Below are 16,376 nucleotides of genomic sequence, written 5' to 3' on the forward strand. Positions count from 1 at the left end.
GTGGCTCAGAGCAAGAGTATATATATTTTTGCATTTATCTGAGGTCATCATTAGGTACATCCTGGGGGAAAATATGTCTAAATTTATCTTTTATTATTGGGTCTAAAAAGCTGGTAAAATGCCAGATACCAAAATGAGCCCAGTTTCATAGAAGCACCCATTTATCTATATGTAGTTATTGTTTAAATATGCACTGTTGCTCTTCACAAATGAAGCTCCTAATGAAAAAATACGTTTTTGAATTGAAATGAATGGAATTTTTGTAGTCTTCCACAAAGCAATACATTGTGTTTCAACAATACACTTTTCCTCTATTTCTGCCTTTGCTTAAATGTAGGGCAGAACACCCAGCAGTGTGTCAGTAGGTTTTTCTGACCAGAGCCCTACATGATGGAGATATAGAACAACAGAGTCATTTACTTTATTATTTTTGATGTAGTCAGCCAATGTTACATGGGGGGAGGGTGACTGTCACAACTGAGTGATATTAAAGCACATAAACACACACACATTCACCCAGGTGTGTGCCGGTCATGCAATGCCTTAATGGATCACGGGTCATGACAGTAACACAGACCTTGTGGCTTTGTTGCACTCACATGCACTGTATGGCTTTAGTAGGACGGTAATACATGATGACTGAAATGTAGAAGAAGCAGAGACATAATCACATGTTGTACACATTGTTAAAACCAGAAGGCTGTCTGGATAAGCAGGAGTCAAACTGTTATAATATAAAAAATGTGACCAAAGTCCTGCAAGACCAGAAAGAGGGCAAATAAAACAAGGCATGGAGGGAAAATCTAATTATAGAAAGTACTGCTTGTACTATTGCTTAAAATGAGTTAAAATGAGCCTGTTCAAGTAAAGATCCAGTGGCCTGTTCCTGTTGGAGTTTGTTTGTTTGTTTGTTTGTTTGTTTGTTTTGTGTTGGTGCTTGCTTTTTGGAAACATTTCTGGACTAACTGACTACTGATTTTGAATTACGGACCACCAGGAATGTGCTTTGTTTCTATTTTTCCTACACATTTTGGTGATATACTGTAAATGCTGTCGATTGAGTTTATTCTAATTTGCTATCGGCCTATTTTGTTCATTGTTCTGGCTTGAAGTCTAAGGACAGGAGTGAGTATTTAAAACGTCATTATGTTAAAGTTATTTGATGATGTGAATGGGGGTGAGATTAAATAAGTTTTTCCTCTTCCCACTCCTTTTTGAGTGTAAATGAATGATTTTTGGAATTTTGAACTTGCATGTATTCTGTAAATGCTCGAAATAAACAAATTAATGAAATGAAATGAAAGACAGACGGACACAGGCAGGAGCAGAGAGCCAAAGAAGCGTGGTTTCACAGCAGGGGATAAAAGAGGGTTACGGTCGAGTCTCATCAGACAGGATTAAGGACGAGATAGCAGACCCCTTCTTTGGCTATCCACACTCCTGATGCATGCGTAAACACACACACACAGGCGCGCACACACACACACACAATGCGCTGCCGTTTGAGTGAACAGCAGGGGTCGGCTTGACTGACTGACATAGTTTTCTTGTTGCTCTTTCTGTGACTGTTCGTGTGTGTGTGTGTGTGTGTGTGTGTGTGTGCGTGTGTGTGTGTGTAATGGTTGCAGGTGGTATGGATTGAGGGGGATTGTTACACAACAGCAGATTAGTTTGTTGAGGGCTTTTTTGGGCATCCCCCCTGCCTGTATGCCAGCGCTCAGTATTCAGGATTTAATGTTATTAGTCTGTGCTAATTGGCATTTAAAATCAACACATTCATGCAGCTTTACAAGTTCAGTTTCTGTCAGATATTTGATTCATAAACAAGCGGTCTGCCTCATTTAAAACTACCGATATGAAGCACATTTTAATCCTTACAAACTGTCTAACGTCCAGCTTTTGATACCATAAATTTAAGAGCAGAGGGGAGGTGGGAGATCAAGTAGAGAAGTGGGAGGGGCGTTGTTATGTAAGATAAGATTAAGCTTTCTCAGGGTAGAGTGGATGGGGAGATGTCACTTATTGTTTAGCCAATTTGTCATCTGTAAAAAGGAGATTTCATACAGATTGGGTTTGTTTTCAGGTTTGTATTTTTATTTCCATTCAGCTAAATGTAAAATTAAACCAACATATTATTTGATATTTAGAAAATATGCACTAAAAAAGCATCAGTTTATCCCTGTCGATCAATCAATCAATCATTTTATTACAAAATTATTACAAACAGTCAAAATCGACAATTCATTTACTAGATACATTTTGTAATAGGACACCCTAGAAGCAGTCCTCATCTTATAAATGGGGGGCCCTTAGACATGTGACGAGAGACACAATTTACATTATAATCTTTAATAAATTAAAATGTTCTAAATAATGAAAAACATATTTTAAAATACTTACCTATCTACCCTTAGACATGTGATGAGAAACACAATTTACATAATAATCTTAATTTTTTTTTTTTTTTCATTTCACATGTTTATTTTAAACCTGCTACCACATTAAGATGTTCTAAATAACTACAAACCTATTTTAACCCTTTCATGCACGAATTATGAGAACCTTAATCAATTTTTTTTTCCTGAGTGTTTTTATTCCTCTTTAGGCATGAAAAAAACAATGCGATTGAAAATTTTCTTCTGAAAAATAAATAAAAAATAAATAAATAAATAAAATAAAAATAATAATAATAATAAAAAAAAGAAAACATTAAAAAATAATAACTAAAAAAAATCTTATGAGCGTATTTTTCATGAAGTTGCAAAAATGTCCACCCAGCTGGACACCACACGTTTAATTTTTGACACACTGAAACATATATTTACTGATAAATTGTGTGAAAACTATGGGGAGGGCTTGTGATTCTGGGGGTTTATGCTCAGGAGAGATCTACATAATGTTACCAATTCATGTCAGAAAAGATATGTAGTGTCTTAAAACTTTAATAAAGATATGTGTAAAAAACAAAAAACAAAAAAAAACAAAAAAAGAAAAGAAAAGAGCAACAAATCCATGAATATACAAGAGAACAGCTATAGAATAGAGCTGTCCACTGGAGTGACCACTATGCATGAAAGGGTTAAAATAACTACAAACCTATTTTAAAATATTTACTCATCTATCTAATGATGTTTAATTTCATTTCCTTTTCCTGAGTCCTATTCTAGTCATCATATTCCAATATTCTCAGGTAATTTAATAGTTAGACATGAGGCTTTATCCACAGAAATAAAGAGTTTACATGATTTGTATATCAATAGATATTATAGTGCCTTGATTGCTTACATCATTTTGAAATAATCAGTTTGTAAAGAAATAGAAACTAATATGTAAAGGGATGCAAATGTGTATTATTTTGGTGCAGGAGCATTCATTGTGTCTCTTTCGCTTCATTCATTTTCTGGCTTTGTCTCTGTATGTTATGAGCTGCCGTTCTGTGTAGAGGAGACACTTTTCAGTACGTGGTACAGCAGCCTTGGTACAGGATAACAGGTAGATCCATGGGACATCTGGTGTATTTACTACTGCTTAATATCCCATGATCATCAGTTCATATTCACAGTGTGTTCACATGGTTACATTTGCTGTTCTGTGGTCATTTCATTTCATTCATCAGTCTATCCATCAGTACAGCTTTCATATAATAGGTACATCATTGTCAGTAGTTGCTGTGCTGTTCATTGATACTATCTCTTTCAGATGTGGTGGTCATACTATAAATGCAGTGAAAAATTTATTTTGATGTAAAGAGACAGCGCAGGTTGACCAGAATCTACATTGTTGGTAGTTCCACCCCCAGCTTGGTTATTTACCACTACAAGGTTTTGGTGGAGACACATCAAATTATGGTCATAGTCAAATATTTTGGCAGTGACACAAATGTTGTTTTCCCAAGATTTGCTGCTTCAATTTTTTTCTGGTGTTTTCTACGTGTTTCTGAGGTACAATAGAGAAGAATTATAAGCATTTTGTAAGATGCAAAGACTTTTACTGGCAAATAAATCCCATTTATATAAAGTCACTGCCAAAGTATTTGGCTATAGTTGTAGTCCTACCCTTTTTATTTCTTTATTTAAGGATTTCCAAAGTAGAGACTATTCTTCCTGGGGTCCATTCTCAATATAAAAGTATTACAATTTATACATTTACAAAACACAGACAGAAAAAAAACATAGTTACATTAATTTAGCATTGTTTCATTATTGACTACAAATCTCTTACAACAACATGATTACTTGTTAACATCATTTCTGGAGGTAACATATTCCAATATGAGATGGTTTAGTATATAAATGTGTTTTTGAGTGCATTAGTTCTTGGCAAAGGCAAAGTAAAAATAGCATTTGAGGCTCGTCTTGTGTTTTATAAAGGATTTAATTCCAGTAAAGTATTGTTCAATCAATCAGTCAATCAATCAATCAAAATTTATTTATATAGCGCTTTACAACAACATGAAGAAGACCAAAGTGCTTTACAACTAAAAGTATGATTAAATTATAAGATAGAAACAGTTCACTCAAATACCATAAATATGCATAAAACAATAAGACACAACACACAGTGATAAAAAAAGACCACAGATTAAAACCTAATAGTGTCTCAGTGCTAAGGGTTAAGGGTTAAAAGCTATTGTTGTTACTTTAGAAGTGGTAGCTGCTTAAGGTACAGTTAACAGTTACATGACTACTAGTAAATTTATGCCAAAGTATGTGTTAAAATGAATAAAGACATAATAAATCTAAAGTCAAGTTTTTAATTCTCAGAGACTTAAAAAGCTGTTCTTGACCAAAAGCATCTACTGATGTAAAATGTTTAATAACTTTTGAACCAATAATCCCATCAATACATTGAAGTAATTCAGGTAAAATGCAGTTTTTTCAGCTTTAATTGGTCATCAGATATGACCCATATGGACATTCAGGGGTTCTGTAGTGAACATAGAAACATTGTCATGCTCTACAACATTAACTTATCGGTAAAACCCATGCAATCTGACAAATGACACTAGTTGCAGAAATTTGGTTTTGCTTTCAGTTAATGATATATTTTGCTGAAAACTTCACTTTTTCAGTTTTCTCTGTTGATATAATTTACTGTGAGCTTTTACCACGAGCATCTACTGCACATGGTCAGTAAATTAAATATAGGGAAATACCTGATTTTCATTGAAAAAGTCAAAGGAGGCAAAGGATAGCGTTATAAAACATCTTGATAAATCATTTCAGAAAGATCAAATAAGAGAAAATTCAGCTGGAAGTTATAGATCTTGAAGTTTTAACAATAACATAGTCTCTATGTTGGTTAAACTTAATATGAACATTTATATTTAATTCATTCTTAATAACTTCATAAACAGTTAACATGTTTCTTATAAGTTCTTCTGATTTATGAATAAGCATGTTTATCATACTTTTATTCACACCTATATGGTCTTATTAATACATATTAACATTAATGAGCATCTTACAAAAGCATTTTATCCACGTACAATTTAGGACCTTCAGTTCAACTGGTCCACTTTGTTCCAACAGAAGCCGTCTGGCATATTTTCCTGGAAAATCCTTGCATACAGTCATTAAAAGACTGAAGTTGTGCTTAAAAGAGTGATTATGATTCTACGCTGTTACTATATTTACTCGACTGCATTTGACCCCTCAGTCATCTCACTGTGTCACATCCTACGCATATATTTTTTTTTTCAAATCTAAATATAAACCCATTAAAAGCATGTGGTAATCAGTGACATTCTGCACAGGTCCATCAGATGTGGGCAGTGGAGATTACGGACGATACATCACTGATTCTGGAATCAAAGATGATGATGGCTTTGACGTTGACGACTCCGATTACGACGTCTTTATTGAAGAGGTGAATAGTCGTATATTAAACCTGGACAAGACCATTTCATCTCTGTAAAGAAACAGGAGCCATCAGCATGTACACTGTGTCAGTTACTCTATTCATCTTCTGTCATTTCCATCCTTTACTGCCCATCCTTATAGCTGAAGCCGTTCCCAGGTATCAACGAGGACAACCGGAAATCTCAACTGCGATCCCGCTCCGGTCCACCATCTGGTCAAAATGTGGTTTACCGCATGAACACCATAGCACCTCCCAACGTTACAGCTCCTCCACCTTCCTCCACCACCTCATTCCCTCTGCCAGACTTTACAGATCTGGTTTTCCCAACCACCCCAGAGTCCACCAGTACCCCGGACACCACAACTGAACCCATTTCCACCACTACCATTGTCAGGTAAGACTTAGACCTAGACAGGCTTTATCTGTCATTCCAGGTTTAACATGAGGGTCTTTCCATGAAACTGGGTTTGTTTTGGTATCTGGCACTTTGCCAGTTTTTTTCGACCCAATAATAAAAGAGAAATTTAGACATATTTCCCCCCAGGATGTACCTAATGATGATCTCAGATAAATGCAAAAAAATTATACTCTTGCTCTCAACCATTCCAAAATTAATGAATTTTTAGTAAAATACAGGGGCCAAAAATAGGACCAAAATTGAGATAGGAAAAACTACCTATGTGTCAGTGCATTTGATCTGGAACACATCACTTAAAATGGTCTTGTATACCGCTATAAATAAAGACACTGTGTTAAATTTGACGATCCTAGTGGTTTTTCTAATCCAGACGTGGGTTTTTCATTCCAGGTTTTGTGCATAACCCATTGTGTCCACTTGCGTTACATACAGAACCTGCCCATTTAAACACAAATAAATCGCGAGTGATTTTGCAACAGTGGCCATTTTTACCTTGCATATTTACTTTGATTCCCAAAATGTACCTATGAGAGAAAAAAAAATAGCAGTGCATAATTTTCGTGTCCTTTTTATCGTGTTACATGCAGATTTTTTCATTTATTTTTCAAACAGACCCAAAGTGCTTCCAAACTTGCTTCATAATATCAGTCTTCGTCTTGTTTGAATTTTTAGCCCCTCTGTCCTGCTTTTAAGGACCAGTTTCAGAGAAGCACACATAATGAATGAATGAATAAATTAAATTTCAATGCATTTGGCTCAGCAGGCAGCACTAATAAATACAAACAGGCACTATATATACAGCACTATATGTACAGGGTAAATATGCATATAAAAAACAAAAAAAAAACAAATATGTGTGAGTATAAAAAAAAAACTGATTAAAAAAAAATAAATCAGTACTGAATCTTGCATAGTTATATTGCACCCTAAAAACATAATTTTGTGGGATGGGATAGGATGTCAACATTTTATTTAATAACAATCAAGACATTTGTACAAACTCTTAAAAAACTAAAGTTAAGTCACTGCACATTTCCAGTTCTGAACCCCATTGAATGTGATCATCTATCTGTGTGTTACTGTTTTCACCCACATTAACCCTCAAACACCTGGTGACAACCAAAAGCTTCTACTGATCTGAAATATTTAATCATTTTTAATCCTCTAATCCTATCAATATATGTAAATAATTCAGGTAAAATACAGGTTTTCAACTTCTCAGCATTAGATATACTGGATGTTGAAAGGCTCCGTTATAAATGTGGAAACACTGTCATCTTCTGCAACATGCATTTAAAACCCATGTAATTTGACAGTGAGAGTGGTTGTACACATTTGTTTTCATGTTCAGTTATTGATATTTTGCTGAAAAAGTCACTTTGCGTGCGTTTTCTCTGTTTTGATATAATAACCTTCAAATTTATTGAGCTTTTACGAACTTCTACTCGATCAGTGAATCAAACTTGGGAAAATACCTAATTCTCACTGAAAAATGCAGAATTCATAGGATTGTCTTTTTAATAAATATTGATAATTGACTTCGAAATGATTATATGTAGAAAAAAAAACATTTGGAAGTTGCTACACAATAGATCTAGGTCTTTAAAGGAGTCATATTTTTGCTAAACCCACTTTTATTAGTCTTTGGTACATTTATTTGTGTATTTGGACCCTAATAGTTTAAAAATTTTGAATTTGAACCCTCCAGGTGCTGCAAAACTATCTTCATATTAATTTTGGAAAAAATCAAGTGGATTTCTGTGACCTGTTTTAATTCCTTCTTAATTTGTTACGTCTATTTCTAGTTATGTCACAACATTTGTACATATAAGGTCAAGACTTCCGACAAACATTTCTCTGAGTACACCATAATTCTTTATCAGCAGCAGTGGTTGTAGTCCATACTGAAAATATGTCCAAACTTTGAGCTGATTACCTAAAATGTTCAGTTGTTGGTTGAATGGGACAGAGCAGCACAGCCAACAACCTGGAGGGGGCGGGGCCTGAAGTGGCTGATGTGCATTTAAAGGACCAGCACTCAAAACGACCTTTCTGGTGTCATTACTCAGAAATAGGGTTGAAGATGGACCTGTGGAGTTGAATTAATGAAGAATTCAGACCCAAGCATAGCATTTATAGTTTATGTAGACCACAGGGAAATGTTTTAAAATGTATAATTCCATTTAAAAAAAGCTAATTATCACTCCTTTAAAACAACCCTGGTGGACGGTACAGTTTTACGTTGTAGTCATCTGGCTCGTTTTCTTGCCCAATTTGTGAGACACCGCTTTCGCTCGGTCACTATGTGGGATTCTTATGAAAGCTTATGAACAGTGAATCATTTGGGCTGTTATTTTTTGTACAGATTTATGTTATAATTTCAACAAAATCACAGTACTTATTTCTGCTCCGTCTGGTCTTTTATTGTCCAAGCTTTTCTACTAAAAGCCACCTACAGTTTATCTTTTTTACATGCTCTTTCACATAATTATTTGAAAAACATGGCAGTGGCGGCAGTGAAATGTCACATCAATTTAAGATGTCGTTCTGGTTTATGTCATTAACCGGAAGAAATGCAAGGTGGCCTAACTACCATTCAGTCACATTACAGCAAACATTTAGCCATTTGTAGTTTAAACCATTTCATAAAATCTAGTGTGTTTTAGGTTTGGACAAGCACTGGTATTATAAACTACATTAATTGTTTACTTAACGCCATTAAAAACACACGGTCCGGTCCATACATGTGATGTAATTTCCAGAAAATGATTTGCTCAGGTGCCTATTTTGTATATGTTGCTCACGAGATGAGTAACACAATTAACAGCTGTAATTTTTTCCTTCCTGATGCGCGTGACATTTGAACTAATCCCTTAATGTCGGACATTGAGTTGAATCTCTTGTACAGAGTCACGCTAGTCTGGTAACTTTAGGTGTGGTGAATAGCCTTTATAAAGGCAGCAGAGAAAACATCAAAATGTTTTGCCAGCTCAAAATGCCACAACTTCCGATACAACAGAGAGAACATGTTACTGACATGTTACGAGCAGGTCTGAGCCGCGGTGAAGTCGCTCGCCGTCTGTGCTGTCATTGCAGTACAATCAGTCGTCTGAGTGATGGGATCCCTCAGGACAGGATCATGAGACCTAGTTCCATGTGTCGTCTCTGCACTGTTTGTTTGGAAGCCAGAAGTGGACACACCCAGGGCGCGATTTGTTGAGGGAGATCAACCCCCCCTCTGGTTTTTACACCCCTACTTCTGCTCAGTGAATTTTGTTCTTGGGGGGACAACCAACCAATTGAAATAACAGGCAGGTTGTGTGTTTTCAGTCAGTTTTCAGTAAGGTCTGCAGTGTAATAGAGGAATAGAACCCGGGAGTTGGACGTTGAAAGTATGTAAAGTTGGACTTTCATTTCTCGCCAGTGTTAGTTACGTTAGTTATGGACTGCAACCCCATCAGTGCGATTTCTCATAGACTGCAAGGGAAGCTCGGCTTCCCCTAAAATTACAAAAATTAAATGGTTAAATATGTACGGTTGTGTTGACATTTCATTGACTATAAATGTGTTAGAACACGTTCATCTCACAGACAAGTTCGTTCAGAATCAGCTTTATCACAAATCAACGGACTCGATGTTGTTCACGTCCCATACATTCCCGTTGCGCTGTTTTCTCATTTGATCTCTGCTCAGTGCATTTGCCCATTGACACTCGGTGTCCATGCACTTCAGTGGGACTGAGTGGAACAGTTTTTTTCATTGCCTCAAAACTGGACGGTAATTGGATAAATGCCACGATGTTGTCCCGCACCCGGACACTCGGCATCTCTGGGGGTGAATGGAGCTGTGGGCAGACCTCGGCCGGGCTGGACGCCAGAATCCCATGTGCTGATTGGAGGATCAGTCAAAAGGCTGAATCCTGTTTGATTGACAGCTATTTTGAGACATACTCCTTCACTTGACGGAGTTCAGTTTAATACCATCACGCATTCTGCTGTGAAATTGAGAGAGAAACCACTACGAAATTACTTGTTCATTTCTTGCACTGTAAATAAAAAACACTCATTGTACTTCCTTGTTTCAATTTAACATAATTTCAGCATTTTCTTGTTTACTTGGTACGATAAGGTCACTGACCATTTTCTTAAAAAGGAACGGAGGGACGAATTTATGTTTAAATAACCTGACTTTTTTTTATGTTAGCTGACAATGAGCTTCCCCTGTCTGAAAGACAAGCAGCCGCCACTGAAGCCCACGCATATATAACCCTGCCCACTCTGACAAAAAACAAAAAAACATTCCCTCCTCTGCTTTTTGGACAAATTGCACCCTAGACACACCTGATATTAAATGATTACGCTTTCAGTTTCTGAGTCCCTGTATTCAGTGCACTGAATAAACGTGTTAAGTTAATCACAATTAGTCCACAATTCATTCTCTAATGACCAGTTCTTCCTTCTTTAATATGAAGGTAACCCCAAACCAATAAATTTAATATATCTCCAAATATACATAATATTCTGACCTGTGTGTTTTTAATGGTGCTAAGTATAATAATCAGTTTCCTCAGAAACACTGACTTCCTCCCCCTTTGTTTTCAACCCCAGCACCACTTTGCCCACCACACCTCCCACTATGTCCCCCTGGAAGGGCGACGTGCCTCGTGTTTACGACCTGACCTGTGACGACACCGTGTGCCCACCTGACAGCTTCTGCCTCAGTGACTTTGACAGTGGAGGCTCACGCTGTCACTGTAACCTCGGAAGGAGAGGAGACACATGCTCTGAAGGTTGTACTAGTTCTGTTTTATACCTGCGTAAAACTTTAAAACTCTACCACTCATGTATGTAAATTGTAGACATTAACATGGGTAAAGTTATCATGATCTTATTTTCTTTTCTTTTCCAGCGTTACCAGTGAACTTTCCCAGGTTTTACGGTTACTCTCATATGACCTTTGAACCCTTAAAAAACTCCTATCAAACCTTTCAGGTCACTCTTGAGTTCAAGGTAAGACAGTAAGAGGTTTATACACCATAGTTTTGTGTTCCTGAGAAGGGTTAAAACATGTTATTGTGGTACAGGCAGACTCTGAGGATGGCTTGTTGCTGTACTGTGGAGAAAATGAACATGGACGAGGAGATTTTATTTCTTTGGCTCTGGTGAGGGGAAAACTGCACTACAGGTGAGGACAACAGTGACTTTGTCTTACACATGTCATAGTGAGTAGGCTTATGAATGTTTCTGACAATGTTCATATACAGTGCTGTGCAAAAGTCTTCAGCAGCTGTTAACTTTGTTGTTTTTACTAATAACCTTTATTTAAGCAGGAAAAAGGCTTGTTGAAACTAAAAATCTCTTTAGCAAGAGTGTCCTGGCCACAACAGCAGCAGCAGAAGTTATGGAAAATAAACATTTCAGTTGTGCATCCAGACTAAAAGAAAACTATTCTAATAACATTCATATAAAACACCATCAATGAGTTAAAAGGTACCAAACGTATACAACAGTATTCCTTAAAAGCATCTCAAATCAGAACCTGATTCAGTCAATTAGAAAAACATCTATGTGCAGATGTATCCTTAAGAGTATTGTAGAAGTTATATGGGATCATCAGGAAACTGTTTGAATTGTTGTTCTTTGTGTGTGTTTTAATATTGTGCATATATTTCCTGCATATTTCTTGTTAGAAATGAAGAAACACCCATTACAACACTGCAAAAATAACTAAGCTAAAGGCTGCGTAAGACTCCTATACTGTACTGTACGTGAATAAACATGATCAGAATGAAACTTATATTAATACCTCACCTCATCTGTGAATATGATTCCACATTTGCACTTGAGGTGAAAACAATAAGTTAGCAATTAACCCTCAAACCTCTGAGACATTATTTCAGTGAAACCAATCAAACGTGCTGCTGTGAATTTGTGTCTGTTTCAGTGTCATCAAAGCTGCTGTGAGTTTGTGCTTGTGTTTCTTTTCTTCAGTGGTTTTGCTTTACTGTGTCAAAACAGGATGGAATAACAGAAAAAGACAAAGAGAGGAATTGGAGTTTCACTAAATTAGGCACTCAGATTGTACATCAAGAAGAGATTTAGGATGTTGAACATGAACTGTTAACCGGAACACGCTGAACAACAAATATTTGAACTTTGGCCCAGTAGTTTTTGTTTTGGGGCTTGTTTTTGTTTTTTTAAATCAGTCCAGCTGCTTTGTGGGACCTGATTGAAATCCAAAAAGCAGTTACATGGTCAAAACCCAATAAAAATACAGTAAAAAAAAAAAAAAAAAAAAGGAAAATCATCACAACGCTGTAAACAACAATAAAAATGAAAAATGACAAGGAATACGGTGTAAAAAAGCCATCTATTTTTATAACAAGCCTATCTCACTCGCTGCTCTGTGTTTTATCCCACATTACACAGGTGGCGGGGCTGCACTGAGCATGCTCAGATGTTTATGGAAAGCGCAGGGTCTATTCTATCAGCACATTTTGAAATTTTTCCTATTGAGAAAATGGTTGAAGTTTTATGAATATTTAAAATAAATCATACATTCAGAATGCTCACCACTGACGCTTCAGGGGTTAAAGGGTTAAACATTGTGTTAACCACTGTGGCAGCTTTTTGAGCAGCACAAAATAGTGTGAATATGACCCAATAAACCTAATATAGAGCTTAATACATTAACTTGTTTTCTCAACTTGATTTCTGCTAGTTCAGACGCGTGTTTAAAGCTGGTGAAAACAAATACAATGATCCTTTGCTTCTTTCCCATACCATCACATGTGTGACTGTGATTTAGAGACCCCTAACAGCAGAAATTAGACTATGGTTGATAGGAATAAAAAAGCTTTATAATAATCTGTAATAAATATATATTTGATTTGTTTTTTTGCCAGGTTTAACTGTGGCACTGGAGCGGCTCAAATAGTCAGTGAGAGTCGCATTGTGGTGGGTCAGTGGCACACAGTAACGGTGTTCAGAGACGGGATGAGCGGCTGGCTTCGTATAGACAACGACACCCCCATATCTGGACGTTCACAGGTAGCACATATATACCATAACACACACAACAGATCAAGCAAAGGCTCTCTGTGGGAGTTTGAAGAGTTCAGGTAAAGCACAGTCTGTTCACTCCTGCTCTCTCAGGGCCAGTACACCAAGATCACCTTCCGTTCCCCGCTCTATGTGGGTGGATCTCCCAGTGTCTATTGGCTGGTTCGGGCAACAGGGACGAATCGTGGCTTTGTCGGCTGCATTCAGAGTCTGACTATCAACAACAAGGCCACAGATATCAGACCGTGGCCTCTAGGCAGAGCGCTCAGTGGAGCTGATATAGGTGAGTAGGTTCATGTAATTTCCATTCATGCAATTCCTGTTCAAAGTACTCATAACAGAAAGTAGCAGAAACTTTATGGTTGAATGTTTAGTAGGGCGACATGGTGGCGCAGTGGTTAGCACTCGTGCCTCACAGCAAGAAGGTCCTGGGTTCGATTCCAACACCAGTCAACAGGGGGTGGGACCTTTCTGTGTGGAGTTTGCATGTTCTCCCCGTGTCTGCGTGGGTTCTCTCCGGGTACTCCGGCTTCCTCCCACCATCCAAAGACATGCACTAATAGGTTAATTGGTTAATCTAAATTGCCCATAGGTGTGAATGTGAGAGTGATTATTTGTCTCTATATGTTCAGCCCTGCGATGAATTGGCGACTTGTCCAGGGTGTACCCCACCTTCGCCCCTATGTAGCTGGGATAGGCTCCAAGCGACCCCTGTGACCATAGAGAGGATAAAGCGGGTTCAGATAATAAATGAATGAATGAATGAATGAATGTTTAGTAGGGCTGTGTATTGGCAAGAATGTGGTGAGATGATACAAATCGCAATACTAGGATCACGATACGGCAGTGTTTTTCAATCTATGGGTCGGAACCCCACATGGAGTCGCCTGAACTTTCTAGTAATTGATATTTAAAAAAAAAAAAAAACTTACTAATAAAAAATACATGTTGAGTTGACAGAGACAATCCCAATCCATAAACGACAAACTCTGAAGCTGAAACTTAAGCACTGTGGTACTGTTTATCTTTCAAATGTTCATTGTGGTCGGTTTCAGATGCTGCAGGTCTTTCATAATTCATAGTTTGAGTTATTGTTTGTTCAGTATTAATTGTCAGCCTTGTAAATCCAAGTTGGACTGACTGTACATATCCTGACCAAGGAAAATAAAATTCTTACTTTGTGCAGTAATCTACACCTGGCTTTACTGCCTCCGTCCATAATAACATACATTATATAGCCTAAACGTCATCTAAAATTAACGTTTATTTGCAATATAGTATAACAAACTATTACATGATCAAAAACAAATTAATTTTAGCAAAAAAAATTCTCCGTTTTGAATGTCTGGGGTCGCCAGAAATTTGTGAAGTTAAAATGGAGTCACTAACCAAAAAAGGTTGGACACCACTGCAATACAGTATATCACAATATATCCCGATACTGTTAAACAAGGCGATATTTTTTGTTTTGTTTCTTTTTTTAAAAGAGTATTTCCTGGAAAAACTTACATATAGTGCATCATTTGGATAAATAAAGTTTTAACAGGTGACTTTACCAGAACAAAAATCACACAAAGACATAAATAAATAATGTTTTGCAGACATTACAGTTTAAGATCCTGCTTAAATGTTCGTATTCTGTTCCGAAAAGAATGCATAATGTTCAGTCCCTGAATCATTCAACATCAGAATATTATTTTTGTGCATTCCCCCAAAAAAATGATGTGCCATGATTATGTTGTAGAACTCTATGCCTTATTCTGTCGGTAAGAAAGTCAGGTTTCCCCTTCACAATAGCACTCCTCATAAGTAACAAAGTACTTTTACTACAGTGTTGTATTGTTTTAGTTTGTTGATATACTTGAGCATTTTCATTTTATGCAATTTCATAATTCTCTGCATCTCAGAGTCAAATATTGCACTTTTTATTCTTGCGTTCTACATTACAGTTTTCCTGTTCGGGGGAAACTACGTATCATAAAATGAATGGATTTTTATATTTATGATTAGTGAAGGATTAAGGGTTCATTTACGGGTTAAAAATAAAATCTCCCTCCTTCTTATGGTAAATAAACCCTCTTAGTTTTGCAGGAAAATGCATTATATATACAGTATGTTAGACATTTCATTCTCACAGAACATATAATGCAAAGATATGGTAACATTATAGAGGAAGATTATTTCTGTGGGCCTTATACACGATATGAAAGCTCAAAATATAAGGATGCATCACTTAAAAATGCCAAATCAACATTTATTTTAGGTTTAAGGGCTGAATTTCCTTCCTGAATTAGAGTTGAAGAATAGTTAATTGTGGTTTAAAATAACTATTATGGGCAGAACATGACAAATAATTCAGCAACCTTGTGGTAGAACGTTTCAAATAAGCATAATAATAAAAAATATTATAATATATTTAGCCATTAAAACCTATATTTTTATGATATTTACTGCAATATAAAATTATATAATGGCATTTGTATTTAAAGTCCATTAAGACATCTGAATTCAATGGGTCCCAATATTTTTGTTTATATAGTGTTATAGACATCAACCAAAAACAATGATAAAATGCAAAATAAACAGTGACCATTTTACTGCATTGTTACTCCTGCTTTTATTGCTATTGGCACATTTCTGTAATAACACATGCTTTTACCCAAATAAGGTTTTGGATACAGAACATATGGTGTATTTATAACAGAGTATTTTCACATTACTAGTCTGTAAATCTCTCTATTTGTCTGTTTGTCTGCTCTCCTTCCTCCATTTTGTGTATATCTTGGCTGTGTTTATTATGTTTTTACCAAAATCCTGAGTACAATCATGGCCAAAAGACACAAATTTTGTTTTCACAAGCTTTGCTGCTTCAGTGTTTTAGATTTTTCAACATCATTCTGACATAATTTTCCAGTTTCACATGTTTTCATTTGTAAATAAATCTCTAGTTTCCTTGCCAGCTATCATCGGTATTCCTTCCTGTTTTTGTGGTATACATATGGTTGGTCTCATGCGTCCTTGTCGCTCATTTCCAG

At 36.4% G+C, this 16,376-nt stretch overlaps 1 protein-coding gene across 3 annotated transcripts in view; it reads left to right on the plus strand.

Annotated features, from left to right (window-relative positions):
- Positions 1-16,376, plus strand: part of egflam (EGF-like, fibronectin type III and laminin G domains) — a 43,636-nt gene that overhangs the window by 15,238 nt on the left and 12,022 nt on the right. For 2 of the 3 annotated variants that reach the window (XM_030142954.1, XM_030142956.1), the window contains 8 exons: positions 3,427-3,492; positions 5,756-5,868; positions 6,003-6,256; positions 10,888-11,069; positions 11,189-11,289; positions 11,364-11,464; positions 13,185-13,329; positions 13,435-13,624. In XM_030142954.1, coding sequence (XP_029998814.1) covers positions 3,427-3,492; positions 5,756-5,868; positions 6,003-6,256; positions 10,888-11,069; positions 11,189-11,289; positions 11,364-11,464; positions 13,185-13,329; positions 13,435-13,624 — 1,152 coding nt within the window. The remainder of the gene's footprint in view (positions 1-3,426; positions 3,493-5,755; positions 5,869-6,002; positions 6,257-10,887; positions 11,070-11,188; positions 11,290-11,363; positions 11,465-13,184; positions 13,330-13,434; positions 13,625-16,376) is intronic. The other variant, XM_030142955.1, reaches the window with a different exon arrangement.

The sequence above is a fragment of the Sphaeramia orbicularis genome, chromosome 9, assembly GCF_902148855.1.
Source record: "Sphaeramia orbicularis chromosome 9, fSphaOr1.1, whole genome shotgun sequence".
In the NCBI taxonomy this organism is placed as follows: Eukaryota; Metazoa; Chordata; class Actinopteri; order Kurtiformes; family Apogonidae; genus Sphaeramia; species Sphaeramia orbicularis.